Source organism: Vigna unguiculata, chromosome 1 (assembly GCF_004118075.2).
Source record: "Vigna unguiculata cultivar IT97K-499-35 chromosome 1, ASM411807v1, whole genome shotgun sequence".
Taxonomy (NCBI): domain Eukaryota; kingdom Viridiplantae; phylum Streptophyta; class Magnoliopsida; order Fabales; family Fabaceae; genus Vigna; species Vigna unguiculata.
This window is the reverse complement of record NC_040279.1, coordinates 31,974,001-31,990,836: the sequence shown is the minus strand read 5'-3', so window position 1 is coordinate 31,990,836 and position 16,836 is coordinate 31,974,001. Positions and strand designations below refer to the sequence as shown.

General features: G+C 32.7%; 2 protein-coding genes across 2 annotated transcripts; both read right to left on the bottom strand.

Annotated features, from left to right (window-relative positions):
* Window positions 1-786: 786 nt before the first annotated feature.
* LOC114164289 (E3 ubiquitin protein ligase DRIP2-like) lies at window positions 787-7,467 on the bottom strand. Its single transcript, XM_028048900.1, has 8 exons — window positions 7,248-7,467; window positions 6,886-7,116; window positions 6,078-6,177; window positions 4,376-4,706; window positions 3,788-4,230; window positions 3,622-3,669; window positions 1,602-1,674; window positions 787-1,307 (listed from the first exon to the last, which is right to left on the bottom strand). Exons 2-8 carry the CDS (start codon window positions 6,998-7,000, stop codon window positions 1,134-1,136), a joined length of 1,284 nt encoding a protein of 427 aa, XP_027904701.1. The 5' UTR covers window positions 7,001-7,116; window positions 7,248-7,467; the 3' UTR covers window positions 787-1,133.
* Window positions 7,468-9,349: 1,882 nt separating this feature from the next.
* Window positions 9,350-13,273, bottom strand: LOC114175157 (magnesium transporter MRS2-I-like). Its single transcript, XM_028059928.1, has 11 exons — window positions 12,902-13,273; window positions 12,789-12,818; window positions 12,284-12,428; window positions 12,038-12,159; window positions 11,449-11,523; window positions 10,306-10,530; window positions 10,163-10,207; window positions 10,016-10,060; window positions 9,884-9,913; window positions 9,624-9,746; window positions 9,350-9,534 (listed from the first exon to the last, which is right to left on the bottom strand). The coding sequence occupies exons 1-11, from the start codon at window positions 13,178-13,180 to the stop codon at window positions 9,448-9,450; spliced, it is 1,206 nt and encodes a 401-aa protein (XP_027915729.1). The 5' UTR covers window positions 13,181-13,273; the 3' UTR covers window positions 9,350-9,447.
* Between the last annotated feature and the right edge of the window lie 3,563 nt (window positions 13,274-16,836).

Sequence of the window (16,836 nt, the reverse complement as noted above, 5' to 3'; positions counted from 1 at the left end):
TTTAAAAATAACTTGTTTGATATTTTTTAAAAATCATTTTGTTTATTTTAAGAAATAATTTTGACAGTTCGTTCAATGTCATAAATTAAATTGATCAATAACATATAATTATTGAAAGTATTTTATTAATTTTAAAACTAATTTTGTTCATCTCTAATGAGACTGGCTATACAAGTTATTTCAAGTTAAACAAAGTTTACACAGTAAAATTTATTATCGAAATACATGACGCGTAATTGTTTACGCCATCACATATAGCTTAAAATTTGTTATATGATAAATGAGACATATTAATAAAAATATTTAAAATATTAATATATAGGTCAAGCCTAGGATCGTAAAACATTAAAATAAAGTACTTATAATATTAGAGTGAATTTGTATTACTGAAACTTTAAATTGTAAGACTCAATAATATTGAAATAAACAATTCATACATATCTGTAATTCAACTCAAAAATCTTCTCCCTAACCGTAGAAAAAATAGCAATTCAACTCTTCACGGTCTTACTGTAAAAAAGTTAGAAAACTTAAATTGTAACTTTAAAATCTTGATTCTAGAAAGAACAGAAAAAACCGAGTCAATTAAAAATATTTAGGTCTTAATTAGGTAAAGAATCAGATAATGACAAAATTAGGAAGAAAAATATATAAGATGAAAAAGTAAAATATTTTTTTATCAAATATTTAATAATAATTTTAAAAAAACAGAAATGCTGTTGCACACTCTCACGTATAATCCACCTCTGCATAATGTTTATCGGAGAACAAAAACAGAATAAGGGATAAGAAATTAAAACAAAATTCCTCTTCATTCGAATGTCAAATTCTCAACAAAGCATCTCTTCTAAGTTCTAACCAGGCATGGCTTCTTATGTCTAACTCACATGTGCCCTCCAAATTATTGGAATAAAACGATTGTCTTCAAAAAAAAAAAAATAGTCTTGAAAAAGGAGGATCTAATGAACATTAAAATAACTACCAGATGAGAAACATTAACGAACATAAGAAGGTACATTGGAACCGAGAAAATTTTGCTTTATAATTTATTTGGCGAAGCTAATCCTGTTCTCCACGGTGGTGATGGCAAATGCTATGAAGAACATTTTCAGAGTACGAACCGGGAAACATGGTCATGGGTGTGGAACCTTCCGAGCATAAGACAGTACCATGACAAAATCCTTTGCTGAGGAACCAATAGTTGCTGAAATTCTCTGTGACGTGGATGCTGTATCCAACCACAGCTCAACCAAATTATATAGACTCAATGTAGGGAGCACTGATTGTCCCATACATTTAATCTCAACCTGCAAAATCAATCACCACAAGTGTGAAGTGACATAAAAGCAGCCATTTTTTTCAAAAAACTACAATCATGTAAAGAGTAGTGTAATTCAACTTCCATGGTTATTGTTAAGTACAGTTAAAGTTGCGACAGATAGGAATTATTGCTTATATTAATGGAATAATGCAAGTGTGATGAGCTTCTGGACAATCAAACTGTTTATGTTTTGATATAGCAGACAACAATCAGAACAAGACAACAAAATTTTTTAGGTTCCTGTTGATGTTTTTTGGATGTATTACAAACGGAGAGTTACCTCTGTTTCACTAGTCAAGTCCAGTTTCTTCATTAGGTATTTTTGGATGAATGAGACTGGTACGCTACCATCCCTGTAGCAAACAGAAAAGACATTATATCGTTTTCTAGTTCAGATTGATTTCCACATTTTAAGAAGCTTTAGCAGCAGCATAAATAGAGTAGTGGACATAGTTTTTCTAGCATATTTTTGTCATGTATCAAAAGCTAGCTGAAACCATCTAAACTAGACACATAAAATCAATAGAGATAATACAAATGCATTACACAATCAATATAACTACATTCGTGTTAAAAGTCTGAACTTTGATTTACCCTTCACATGCTCTCGTGTACATAACCAACACAGTTGATGTATAATGAAAAAAATCGCAACTTTTTGTAAATGTAATCTTTTTTTTTTTAAGTTTGTACTAGGCAGAGATTATATGAAATCTAAAGTTTAGAGAGATACAAATACACTTTCTTCAAATTCACTGCTACAAGAAGCTGAAATGAAAATTCTCAAATTCAAGACATTAGAAGAAAAAAAGGACACAAAGCATATGCTAGTGGCTAGATTTATTGATGGGAAGAAAAAAGTATCTAAATATGGCTGGAATCCTTGAAAGCATACAGATTGTTAAAAATCTACATAACCTATAATTTATCCACACTCATGATAGGTCCCTGTCGAACTTCAGTTTTTCATTTTTATTATTCCCAAAACCACCCTAAAATAGCTTACATATTTCCTTGATCTTCACAAATTCTGACAAACGAATTAATCATATTATTATGTTACCCACCACAGCAAAAGTAAGAGGTTGATAAAAATATGTTAGCATGGATCTCACAAAATAGGGGTTCTCGAAAATTGAAGATAAGTGTTTATATAAACAACTCTTTTCAATGTTAATTAAGGAAACCATGTTTGAAGAACCCAGATTAAGATATTATTTTTGTATATAAGAAACTCATGCAAGCCCTTCTCACCGAAGATGATCTAGTTTAAACAAAAGAGTGTTGTTGATCCCAACTCCCAAACCCTAATTAGTAGGACTTACCTTACTATTTTATCTATTTTTATTCATCTCTCTATCTCTCTTCTTATTTCCAATCAAATAACACAACTTTTTAAAGCCTTTTTCTCTTTTATTTATACTATACTAAACTAAACAACTAAACCTTGAATTCTATATCTTATCTATTTATCTTTTTCCAAATTTAAGCTGATAAAAAAAAAAAGTCTTCTCCATTTCACTCCTTGTGTAGTACCAAAAAAAAACCTAGGTGAGGACAATTTGGAATGCGGAGAACTTGAAGATCTGTTGTATGTGTCTGAGTGTTCTAAATTGCTAAAGGGTAAAATCCTCCGGTTGAAAGACTTCAGAATGAGAAGAGTATTTGTGTTTTGAGCAATAACAATCTATTCTACAATCAACAAAATTAGAGGTTCAACAAAGTACCTTTTAGATTTTTTTAGCATTTACAGATTATTATATAGCTTAATGGGACATTAAAAAGATTAGTAAATTAAGTAGACAATTCCTGAAGGTTGTTCAGATTGCACATAACCTCCCTCTTTTTGTAACATTTACAGCAACTTCCCCCACAGAAAGATGCACAGTTATGTTTTTCAAACAATAAAGGGGCCTTGATGTAATGTTTTTCAAATAATTTAGGATAAGGGTACAAAAAAGCAGATGATATCAGGCCAAATTTAAGAAAACTAGTTTCCATCTAACTTATTCTTCTTGATAAGATTTGATGGAATGCGAGGACATTGCTATTATCAAGAAGCAATGTTGTGCTGTCACTGAGCAAAATTTAATATGTTGCTCAAAACTTATTACACCAAGAAAGGCATACTGAGATAAACTTATTCATGAAAATTTCTAGAGATTCACGTATATAGTATGAGTAACATAAGTTATACATTGCTCCAAGCATGACATTCCTCTCATAAAAGAACGCAATAAATCAAAAACTAAAGAAGCAAATAGTGAGAATAAAGGTACAGGGAGTCCGTAAGAACTTACTTGATTCTCACATAGCTTGAAGGAATTTGTGGCAAGGGTGCATCTCCCCTGAAACATCAGTCTGAAATTAGTACTTCAAAAATAACCAAAAAAAGGATATGTAGGAGATATATAATATCCTTAGGATTTGATATAAGTTATTGAGTTTCAAAGATTGATATCTCACTGGTTTTCTGCAGCTACCAAGGAGAACCAGATTGGACCAGTCCTAGAGAGTCTTTTACTGCTTGCAGAATCAAGCACAGCTTGGGGTGATATGCTTGATTCTCCAGAAGCAGGCTCCTTCTTCTTGCGCATTCTGCGCAATTTATTGGGTTTTGTTGCATCTGAAGTAGCAGGATGAGGGATGATCTTTTCTTCCTCAACTTTTCCTTTGCGTTTGTCCTTAATTTTAGTTTTCTGCATCTGAGACTCACTCTCACTTACTTGAGTGGTTTCTAATTTAGCATCAGACCCTTGCACATGAGACTTGAAAGATTTACTCCTACTTGCCACCTCTACTAAACAGTTCAAAGGCTTCCAAAGATCCAATTTTGCATCATATGCTTCGCCACCATTCTCTGATCCTTTATTGGGTGCAGTTTGACTACCCTCACAAGGGGACATACTCTGCACCAGCCAAAGAAAAATTAACCATAAGAATGTTAGCAAAACTAATGGTCCTATGATCCAGGAAATCAAATGAACCAGGATCAAGAGACAAAACAATACATAGCAAGTTCAAAGATAAAAACCAGATTGTTTCTCGTACTACCTGTCCGGAATTCTGAGCAAACTTATTTGAATGTTCAGGTGAGCTTGAACTCTCAAGATGATCTTCCAGCAATTCTTCCTCTTTCTTAATGGGCTTTTCAAAGGAAAAACTAGAGGACCGCAGACCACTAGCTTTTCTTGAAGGTTTTGTTCTTCTTCCTGTCATTGTTGCCTGTGTAGATACCCTTGGAGTGTTGACCACCAAAGACGAAAGAGACCTCTCCTTTCTCCTAGCTGGTATTGGTGTTGAGGTCACAACTTCAGGTGCCTTCACCTTTCTTCCCTTCACGGGGAAAACTTTGGCCCTTACATCTTGCAAACTGTGGTCTGGCCTGGTTATCAGAAACCAAAGTAGCACGCAACAATTCAAAACAGAACATCATCAGCTATGTGGTTTTGTTCGATTGTAGTTTTCAAACAATGTTGAAGTGTGTTTCATTATATGAAAACTGGTGTAGGTAATTCATTACAAAAAAAACACTCCTCCTGAACTACTTCTTTTCAGATAGTTCAGATTACTCTCATGTTTTCCCTTACCTAGAAAACTCATCAATGCAATTATCATAAACCCAATTTGTTTATCCTAGTTCGTCACCATCCTCCTTATGTCTCAAACTATTTCGCTGTTTTTTATATGATCAAGGACATTTGGTAATGAGATAATACATCAATTTTGGGTAATACAATTAAAGCAAGCACTGCAAACAAGAACACCATCACTGCGAATAGAATCAAATGATATTATTTTGAAGACAAAGGAAATTATTAATATATCTACATTTTAAAAATTCTTAATCAAAACAGATGCAAAATCCCCTCCTTGGTGATATGAATTATATCAGTTCTTTTATCAAGTAACTGCATAAGGACCATCCTTCTCCAATTCATCTTGCTCTGTTTCCGACTAGAAGTTTAGATGAAAAATTATTAAATGCAATACAAATTACATTTTATTGTTACCATAATTTTGTATTTGTCAAGCCTTAAACACTTTACATTTATGATAATCTATATTATTATCCATTCGCAATGTCTGTCAGTCAGGAAAACTATTCAAAATAAAGTAATAAACTAACAGCATTACCATATGTATATCATCAACTAAATTACAGAAATATGTCAAATTTGAGGGCATTTAATTATTTCCCTGTATACTATATGCATGTATTAATCTAAAAAATTCTTCTTGCAGGTGATGGATCCTTCTTATGTCAGTTTTCATAAAGTGAAAGATTGATGCAACATTATCTTGACAGCACAATAAAAGCATGAACATTGCTCATTCTTGCCCGCTGCTGCAAGAACATAATACCACCTAAGAAGATCAGATAACGGTGTGGTCTATGACAGCTATTTGTGTCTTTGGTCCCAGGCAGGATCTTTCAACAGATTTTGAAAGACGAACAGTATTCAACAGCTTTATAGCAGATGTCTCGACCCATCAACAACATTATTCATTTTCAAAAGAAAGGTTTCATCTTGTAAAGGCCTGTCTCCATTTTAGCAGGCTTGTGAGTTGTAGCGATATTTAGGGTGTGGGTTGCATAAAGATAAACTCTTACTACACAGCATAACAAACACGTTAAAGCAACAACACCCTCCATGCATGTTCAACTACTTAAAGTATAGCAGAGAGGTATTTCGTCTTCTTCTTTTTTTTTTTTTTTCTTTTTTAAAGGAAGAAGTAAAAGGTAGGGACTGACCTCAGTTTCTCCAGTGGAACACAACCCAAATCAATGTGGCATATTGGACAACTTTCCAATTCCTCCTCCGTAATCTTATCATAAATGCACTTCCTGCAAACTGAATATAGTCCATAGAAAAAGTAAAAAAAAAAAAAAAATCTAATAGTCCATAGAAAAAGTAAAAAAAAAAAAAAATCTAATATTAGTTTAGTTGCCACACACAACAGACTTTGCTTGGAACTTGTACTCTGAAGAAAAAAAAGGTGCATGCAAAGATATCAAATTAGACCAAACAACACATACCAAACACCAAGAGAAAATTATTCAGAAAATGCAAGGACCAACCCCGTAAAAATAGTCACGCTTCCACGACAGTTGATGTAATTTTGCATGCATTGAGATCAAGATTGAATCTTCGCATGTAATTTTGCATGCAGTGAGATCAAGATTGAATCTTCGCATGTGTTCGCATGTACAAGGAAGCGGTTTTACTAAAAAACAGTGGGGTTGTAGTAAAAAGTTCAAACACCTTTCCACCAAGGACATTAATGGAACAGCACAAGAATACTTAGCCAATAAAAAGCACACTGTTCTGACCAGCATTCATGTCCTCAACGGGTATACTTAGAGAGAGACCCAAAACTTAGAAAAAAAATAAATAAAAAACAAAACTTTTGTTGGACACGTCAAATTACGAAATACCCATATCTCCCTCCGGTTACGCAAAGTCCAGATGCCCCCACATCCGGACGGAGAGTGAGAGAGGAAGCGAATGCAGAGAAATCGAAGAAAAAATTGACACGGATTGAAAGAGAGGAGCACTCACACGTGTGAAGACATTCGGATATGGTTGTGGCTTCCCTGAACAACTTGTTGCAGAGTGGGCAAGTCATGCATGCTACAATCGTGTCCCTCCGGACCTTCGCCACCTGATTCGGCATGCTCCTTAATTTTCTTGCACGCTCGCACGAACTATTCTCACACGCTCACACCCTGCATGCTATCGCGGAGCCTGCACCTCCCAAATTTACGTCCATTCCGTGGTGGCAATCACTCTCTGCATTAAGAAGAAGAAGACACAGTGTGGGAAAGGGTGGAACAGAGAACAAAGAAGGTCATGGAAATGGATGGAACCGTTGGCAACGGTGGGTATTGCAGCAACAACGATCGGTGAGGAAGGAGGAATACCGGTGCGAAAAGGAAATGGGTCGGTGAGATTCGAAAGGATTTGACGTGGGTTATGGTGGATTTGGCAGAGGGAGTTTGAGTTGTTTTGTGGGTGATCTGAATCGGGAGGACCTCTCGTTCCCGCATGAACCGAAACCGAGTGTTTCTGTGTTTATGTTGGAGTTCTGTGTTGTTCTCTCTTTCTATAAGGTTTTTTTTGTTGTGAATTTTGATTTATTGGAAAATATAGACAATTCAAACAAAATATTATAAGGACATATGTTCCACACTTCAACCAACGACAGCTAGACGAAAAAATAAAGGACAGCTAGAGAAGTTAGGGTGTGCGATAATGTGCGCTGGGTTAACATGCGCACCCTTGGGCCTGCGGCGCGTAACGGGGAGGTTCACCCTAATGGAGAAATGTATATATAAAATATATAAATAACCTCTCCAATATTAACTTCTAATTTTTCAGTCTCTTCGAAATCTAAAATACTACGCATGGAGTGTAGTGTGTTTTGAAGGTGTTGAATCTTTGTTCTAAGAGATTATATTTTGGGTAATTTTTAGGTGCATGTATGTAATGTAGGAGGAGTCTCTTCCAACAATTTTTGTTACACTTCATGGAAAGATTTAATTAGAATCAAATGCACTCTATCTAAAATGGAAACTATTTGTTTAAAATCAATTTTTATAAATAAATAAAATATCGAAAAACTTGAATTATTAAATAAAATATCATATATATACCATCCACCCTCAAATTCCACTGGATAGTGAAACTCAATCGAGTTATAATTGATAAAAATGACCAAAAAAAACTATTTAAAAAACTCTTTTATTCATTTATTTGAATAAAAAGAATAGAATAAAAATGTTATATTTGAATATTACCACATATTATAGAATATTTTAATAAAATTTAATGTTTACTGTTCTAGGCATCAGTGTATTATCGTTGTTCTGTGCAGCTTTATTTTTTAGCAGGGGGCGATATGGTCGATGTGGTCGATGTGAGGTGCAGCGATCTCACGTAGGAATGTTAAATACGTGCTCAAATGTCATTTGATTTAGCAGAGGTAGCAGAGGGAAATGGTTGATGTGAGGTGCAGTAATTTCACGTAGAAATGTTAAATACGTGCCCGAATGTCACTTGCTTCGCATTGAAGGTTTGTTAGTTAGCGGCACCTTTATCCTCATCTTCTAATCCAGAAAAAAAATAAAATAAAAAATTAGGTTTGCACACACCAAACCGAACCCCAAAGTTAAAAAGCTCTCCTTCAATTGGCTTTGTCGAAAAATGGAACATGTGATCTTCGTTTTTATCTTATTTGCAAAAGGGTCCTCCCCACTCTACCTTTTTGGTCATTACCCCATTTCAAATCTGAGTGAGTCCAATTCAGACTTGCAAAACCCTGGCCCATGCGCAATTCAGTAATTGAAACCCGTGCAATGTGAAACAAAAAAAAAAACCATGCATCTCGAGGTCAATCCACGTCAGAGATTAAGAGAAAGATTTTGGAATTTGAATCACGGATTTGTATAAATATTAATCAATTAATTATAACAGTTAGCACCGACAAAACCAACTTTCTTTTTTTTGCTAACCTTAATTTTCTAAAGTTCAAACATCACGTCCACACCCTGTCCATGCTTCATTGTTTGCTAATATAGCATGATTACCTGGGAGAAATGCTACCAATAATTACACCAGTCTCGCTTATTTTCTCCAACTTTTTCATACCACCATTTATTATGGACAAAATAAACCAATGTATAATCATTGGATCGAAACCAAAGTGGTGGAGAACGGCCCAAATTTAGAAATTGTCGTGAAACCATGATAAATTGATAATAATTGTATGATTGCAGTAATTTATAGCTGCATGCGCATTATCGATGGGTGCCGTAAGAAGATGGAACTGGAGCAGAACTCATTTGACCAAACACCTTGCATTAAAAAGAGAATTAACGTTTTCTTTATTTAACTTGTACATGACATGCAAGGGACTTTGACCGTTGAAAAGAAGAGACTCGCTTTTGAAAAATAAGATAAATAAAAAAAGATTAATCTGTTCACTTTAGAAACAGGATATAAACATAATATTCAGTACGCATAATGAAAGAGAGAAAAATATAGTATTGTTTTGAGGCAATGTGTGAAAATCGACCACTTTTGACTGAATCTGATGTCTCCCTCCAATGTGTCAACATTTTTTCAAGACCCAACAAGGCCTTTGCGTCGGGCATAAGATACTATAGATAAAAACAAGGATGCACAAACCATTCCCGCAAAGATCACCACCTAAAATTGTAAAAATTGAATTGGAAAAAGAATCAGGAAAACCTGTTATCACAAACATTTTCCTTTGTGTGACAAAAACCTTTACATACCCATTTAAACACATGTTCGTGGCCTGGTGATTTCCATGTGTATGGAATGTTCATACCAAATATTGCAGCCACCAATGAATATAAGGACATACACACAGTGCCGGCACTGATGAAGAGCTCCAGCTGTCCGAAACAATGATAGAAAATAACAGTAGTATTTAAAGGCTTCAATCATGGCTTTGGTAACAAATGTTTCTAAAAATGTTCGTGACAATTAATGTATGCACATAAATACTTAATCAGCTGGCAAAAGCTTGTACCTGAATCAGCTGGTTTCGGTGATTGTCAAGCTGCGTGCATGCATGTGTGACATGTTACAGAGAGTTGTTATGCTATAAATGGGGTGTTCGATTTCTTCCCCCTCTAGTAAGAGCTTCAAATATAAGATTTACCTGTATGTTGATGTAATCTTCTGTGTCATCGATGTATTCTCGCAACTGAAATGAAGGGAAGTATATATCAAAATAGAAAAGTTTATCAGATAAGTAGTGCAGATCAGAAATGAAGTACGAAAGATAAGAAGAAAATGCAGTTCATACTGTGGCCAATTTATTTAATGTGCCGTCAATTTGCATGAAATTGGCCTGCAAACCAAAGCACAACATTATTCAGTTCAATGGTATTTATTTAAGTAAACTATCTGTGTGTTGTGGCAACATTAAAGATGAAGAGTTCTTACAACCTCCAGTAACATTTCAAGCTCCTCAACATCATCGTCCCTGTGAACTGTTGTTCCACTTGCTCTGCTTGATTTGTGTATTCTTGAACCTGTATTTGGAGAACCATAAAGCCACTTGGGAGCATCAGAGCTACTTGTTGGAGATGATGAAACGGTCGACTTTCTTGATAAGTAAAGATCAGCCATGTCGTCGTCATCATCAAGTAGGTTTTCTAGTTCATCTCTAATCTACAAGAAAGCTAGTAAAGTAAACGCAAACTCAAATATACTGCTTCTAATATGAAAAAGAGAGGGAGGGAAAATCAGTCACAGGCAAGTTCGTTACCTATGAAGCCCACATACTTCTCATCTTTCTGATACAATATGATATATATATATATATACACGTGTGGTGGGGTGAGACAATATTTGTTAAAATAATTTAGGATAAGATACATGCGGATAGTGGACAAAAATTTATAAAATATTTGATGTATATACAGAAAATACATAGAATTCCTTGTTAATTTATAACTATGATAATCGCAGAAATATCTGTGATCATAACAAAATAATGTACTTTTTGTCTGTATCTCAACTAGTTTTGGCTAACTACTTCTAGAAGCACCTTGGGTTGAATTTAAAACAATTACTGACTACAATAGCTAACAATTCAGAAACATCGTATACTAAACAATTGTCTAATGCTAATTGTATCATTTCCATGTCCTCGGTACTCATCATCCGAGAAAAGCACAGCTTCTAAGCTCATTTATCAAGTCTGCTAAAGTTCAACGCCATCATAAAATTGATCATACTCTACTAATAGCCTGTAACCTTGTTTCTCCTTTTTAATACAATTAAACCTTTCTTTCATCTTTCCTAAAACAAAGAAAGACTAGATTGCATATAATGTAAAGATATTGTTCATTTAGGATCATTTTGTTTCTGTTCAAAGAATGCATAAAGAAGTACGCACTACAATTCCTTTCACAGCATGAAGAACATATCTAAAAAACTCAATTTTAGTTTTGGAGTATGCAGGCTTCATAGAACAGCATTGCCACGTTCTTATTTTAGAAATACAATTTAATAATAAAGAACTCGTAGAGAAAAGGAAAAGGGGAATTCACTGTGTTAAAATATCTATCTGTTATATCAACATACCTTTTGAACACGACTTGTCAGCCTCGTCATGGCACATTTCAATTTTCTCACTCTATCCAAATTACGACTGCTAATCTGGACACAAGTGTCATTCAACCAGAGAGGTGGAAGAGAAAGAGGAGGATCAAGTGTAAAAAATATGTCACAACTCACAACTGATAATGAAAATCAAACTTCAAATCATAAACTGCATGTTTTATGCACCAGATTTCGATATGGATATGGAAGCTATCTGAAGTTTTAGATCAGAAATTAACATTGAAGTTTTAGATCAGAAATTAACATCAGTATTAGGTTTTAATCCTTAAGGATTCTGTGCTGTCTTTCTGATAATAGTTTTATATCTCATTCTCACTCCAAAACCATTTTGCTAGCTTAAAAGGGGGAGAATAATTTAAAAAATCAAAAGGAAATTGATATCACAATTTATAAACAAAACTGTTTCTTGACCTAGTTTATAAGTTGACATATGTTGTGACAACTTTTCAGTGACAATACAAAGATGTGAAGATATGTTTAAGCTATGTTCTTGTACCAAAGTGAAAAATCTATGAAAAACATACACAATTCTTATGCAAAGACTTTTTACCTTTGAGGTAAGTTCGTCCAAAGCTGGATAAGCAGCAGTCTCTAACTCTCTCGTTCGTGCGTCAAGGAAACTACAAATTGCTTCAAATAAAACTTCCAAAGCCCGTATCTCAAATGGAAATTCTACGAGCCATGGTCAATTTTCCATTATCGCAACAGAAGGAAAACTAAAGAGCCCGAAACAGAACAACACTAGCACTGTTTAATTATAGCAAAAAATGAAATCAAAATGTTTCACAAAGCACACCATTTTCGTCTCCACCTTCACCATCTTGAGCACACGTCTCTTCTTCTCCTCGGCCTTCCCCAGAAGCACTTACTTTAGGTAACCGTCGTCGAAGCTCTTCAACAATTGGCACAACGTCATCATCAGTTGGGTCTCTTAGCAACACCTGCATCACCAATCACCAAGAACAAACAACACAACACAACTCAATTCAACCTCACTAAATTGATTCTATTTCCACTGTATCTACCTGTAAGCTCGGAAAGAACAATGACATCGAACATGACACACATACATAAACTAAAAACCAATGAAAAGTCACAATTTTTAGTGATTGAAAATTGATTTTACTTCTCTATAGAACACGGATTTCTTTCATGAGAAGTGGGTTCTCCACCTAATACTATAACTCGACCTAGGTAACTCAGAGTGAGTAAAAATTAGTGATGAATTTTTCAAAAATACTACATATAGATTACTTGTTCATAATTTAAATTTTGTAGAACTTTATAAGTAGCAAGCATACCTCATCTGCAGTGATGATAGCTTTAATGTGCTGCAGAAAAGGAAGGAATGAATGAGTTGGTGAAAGAAAATTAGAAAGCGGAAGAAAAGAAGTGATGGAAGCAAAGTGTTTGCCTCTAGATTGAGAACAATGACTTTGTCTCTGCCCAAAATGGTGGAGGGATAGGATAAGAGAGGATCGAGAATCCGAAGATCCCTGGCGTGAATTTTAACCAGGCGCATGATGGCATGCTTATCTGCATCGAGCACAGTGGGTTTGCCATGGTGGTCGAGCAGAACCCAACTTCTGGAAACAGCGGTTTTTTTCTTTAGTGAAGAGGGTTGAAGTTGGAGCAGAGAAGCAGAAAGAGCCATGTGGTGGAAGTGAGGAAGAGGATGAGAGAATGATGGCATTTGGAAGAGTTAGGGAGCAATGAAAGATATGTTGCATGAGTTGATTTGGTGACAGGTAGTGTGTGGGGTTGTTTCTCAGTGGCCGAAGAGGAGAGGTTAAAAAAGTACCACAATTACGCTTAAACACCGTTGGTTTAAACTTTGAGAAATCGTTGGAAACATTGACATAGTATCATAACTGTAACATATAACATATCGAAATTTATTGTTTCATAGATACTGTCTCAACTCTGCTAGCTAAATGTTATTTGATTTATTATTAATATTTAATTTTATGTTCGTTGGAGATGTATATATCTCCGGTGCAGGTTCATTGAAGTCCACGTAATATTTTCTTTGCTCTTCTTTCTTTCAACTTCATTTCAGTCAATTTAATACTTGCATTGCATGGTGTCCTCTGCAGATAAGTTCTAAAAGTGCTGTATAATGGCGATTACATGCATTTTTTATTATATTAAAATAATATAATTGTAAAATATAAAAATAAGAGTAGGAGTTATATGATTTTACTTTTAAGTGGAAATTATACTGTTATTTAGTTATGGAATACTAAAATCAATTTAATTTGATATATGTAAAATTGTATCTCTTTTGTGTAGTGGTGTAAATGATACTGTATTTTGGTTCCTAAATTATTATTTTAATAAATAGAATGTCTAAAATAGAATTACCATCAACCATACTTTCAAAAGAAAAATCATAATTCTATCTATTTCTAAAATAGAAACACCATATTTGTTTGTTAAAAAGTAAGAGGTGAGGGAGCGAATTAAGATCATGTGGGATTGGGATCATGCATAAGCTTCACAAAGCCGAAAGAAAAGATGTTGAAGGCATGATAATATCAATTATAAAGTAAAATTCACTATCAAAATCATGGCACTTGTTCATACTTAATAGATTTATTTCTCTCAAATAAATTAAATAATATACTTTTTAAATATTGTTACTATATATTTTATTTTAAATTCTAAATATTCTTCTTTTTTTCAGAAAACTAATAAGGGAAAAGTTAAAGAAGTGTTACTTGAGAGTACTCACCTCATTGAAGCTAAAAATGTCAATAGTTTTGCAAGGAATGGTTACTTAATCAATCAAATATGTTTTAAGCAGAGGTTAATTATAAAGTAGTAAACTAGAGTTCAATACTTAAAAAACCAAATGGACACAGTGAGAAGTCAAAAATTAGTTCAAAGATTGCAATTCTCATTATCGAAGTCTTATTCGAACCATAAAAAATTGCTTAGTAATGAGAACTTATTTTATTAAAATGTTTTTTCGTAAAAAAAAAATTATATATATTAAAATATTCTCAACGACGCATGGCAAAAGAGTATTGTAGTGGAAGGTCTCTACTAATGATTGTAGTTGAATTGAAAAAGGAAGGTTTAATGATTCTTTACCATTTAGTTTTTACCCTGCATTGCTCCTTGTTGCTCAAGACCACAAATGTTGTCATCACCACAACAATGATGTGGAGGGAAGCACAATGAGTAGAGGAACATGTAACATTAATAAGCAAACACACAATGTTACCGTAATTAATGGTGGTGGTTGTTGTTTGTTGTTATTGTTAACCTCTCAGCGTTGTTACTATACATCAAATATTTGGCTTTGTATTTTTGTGGGTTTCCTCTTTAGCTGCATTGGGTTTGAATAAATGAAGGCTTAAATATATTATTGGTTTCAATTTTTATAAACTTTGTTTACTGTGATTCTTTTTTTTTTTTGAAATATTCAAAATGGTCATAATTTTTGTAAATTAATGGTCAATTTGGTTCTTTTTACAAACGTAGTTAATAGATGATGAATAATAATTGTCACGTGTTACTTCATAATTTTTTAAATTTTTAAATTTTTAAATTTTTTAAAATTTTAAAAATGTTATCCACGTGTTAAGTATTATGACATGTGACAATGTCACGTGTCAAGCCAGTGTCACTGCCATGTGTCAAGTTAATGTCATTGTGTGTGTCGGTGTCTTGTAACTTATATTAGATTCAGTCTAATTTTCGTTAATTTTATTCAATTTAATCCCATTTTTTGTTATTTTTATTCAGTTAAGTCCTAATTTTGTCTCTCTCCAAATTAACCAAATTTAATTTTTATATAAATGTTATACTAAAATTTTTATTTTTATTGAAATTCATTTTTATTTTAAATATTTCTTCTATTATTTGTATACTAAACCTAATTATACTTTTGAAAGGAAATTATTAGATTTTTGTTTGATTTTTCCTACATGTAAAAAATATGGTTAAAATTAGTTTAAAATTAGAAGAAAAATTATTCATTATTATTAGAAGGAAAATTATTAATTAGTTATAAAATTAGAAGGAAAGTTCTTTATTATTTTTAAAATTAGAAGGAAATTTTTTCATTGTTTTGTAAATGATAAGCAAAATTCTTAATTGTTTTTAAAATTAGAAGTAAATTTCTTCATTATTTTTAGAATTAGAAGGAAAGTTCTTTATTGTTTTTAAAATTAGTAGAAAAATTCTTCATTATTTTAAGACCGACTCTAAACCTATTTTTTACATGTAGCAAACATCAAACATAAATCTAATAATTTACTTTTCAATAATATAATTACGGTTGGTTTAAAAATAATGAAAGACATATTTAGTGTAAATTTAAATTTTAATAAAAAATAAAAAATTAAGTATAACATTTATATGGATATTAAATTTTGTCAATTTGGAGAGGGACAAAATTGGGACTGAATTGAACAAAAGTAATCAAAATTATAACTAAATTGAACAAAATTAACAAAAATTATAACATAATTGAATATAAGTCACGAGACACTGACACATGACAATAATACTAACTTGACACGTGGTAGTGACATGTGGCACTGACACTGCCACATGTCACAATTCTGACTTAACACGTGGACAATTCATTTTAAATTAAAAAAATAAAATATTTTAAAAAATAAAAAAAATCACAAAGTGACACGTTGTAGTTACTATTATCCTTCATTAACAATCTAAATCGTGTCTGTAAAAAGGACCAAATTGACCCCAATTTACAAAAATGAGAACCATTTTTAATATTTCAAAAAAATGAGGTCTAAAGTGAACAAAATTTACGAAAGTTGGACCAATGATGTAATTTGGATTTAATTTGGATTCATACAATAATAATAATATTTTATTATATTTTAAAAATTATTTATATACTTTCAACTCATATTTATCACGTATCATATTTTATTATTTTTAAAATAAATATATTCACATATCAAACGCGTAATTACATGCAGTATTATAAGTATTATAAGTGACTACCTAGTATATAACCTCACACTTCTATAACTTCCAATACAAATAAAACATTAAATTCATCAATGTGGTCGGCCAAATTGTTAATATCCCCTCTAACATAATACTAGCGTAAACACAGGCGCTATCGCGCCTGTGTGTATAGATTTTTTTAAATATGCATGATATTATATTAGTAGGTGATAATATTGTAATGTTATTAAGTTAATATATAAATTAAAATTATGTTTATTGAAAATAAATTGAAATATATTACAATAGATGAAAGAATAACCATTAATAAATAAAGAATAAGAGAATAAACAGAGATAACCGATTTTATAAAAAATTTGTAAAAATAATGATCAATTTTTAAAAATTTAATAAATT

What these genes read in the sequence shown, in the direction of transcription:
- LOC114164289 (XM_028048900.1), bottom strand. Translation starts at nt 7,000, where the DNA reads ATGCCGAATCAGGTGGCGAAGGTCCGGAGGGACACGATTGTAGCATGC. An exon ending in TTGCTCAGAATTCCGGACAG is followed by an intron (nt 4,231 to 4,375) that starts GTAGTACGAGAA and finishes TGGCTGGTGCAG; the next exon opens with AGTATGTCCCCTTGTGAGGG. An exon ending in ACTTGACTAGTGAAACAGAG is followed by an intron (nt 1,308 to 1,601) that starts GTAACTCTCCGT and finishes TTGATTTTGCAG; the next exon opens with GTTGAGATTAAATGTATGGG.
- LOC114175157 (XM_028059928.1), bottom strand. Translation starts at nt 13,180, where the DNA reads ATGCCATCATTCTCTCATCCTCTTCCTCACTTCCACCACATGGCTCTT. An exon ending in TCATTGTTCTCAATCTAGAG is followed by an intron (nt 12,819 to 12,901) that starts GCAAACACTTTG and finishes CCTTTTCTGCAG; the next exon opens with CACATTAAAGCTATCATCAC. An exon ending in TGGACGAACTTACCTCAAAG is followed by an intron (nt 11,524 to 12,037) that starts GTAAAAAGTCTT and finishes ACTTGTGTCCAG; the next exon opens with ATTAGCAGTCGTAATTTGGA.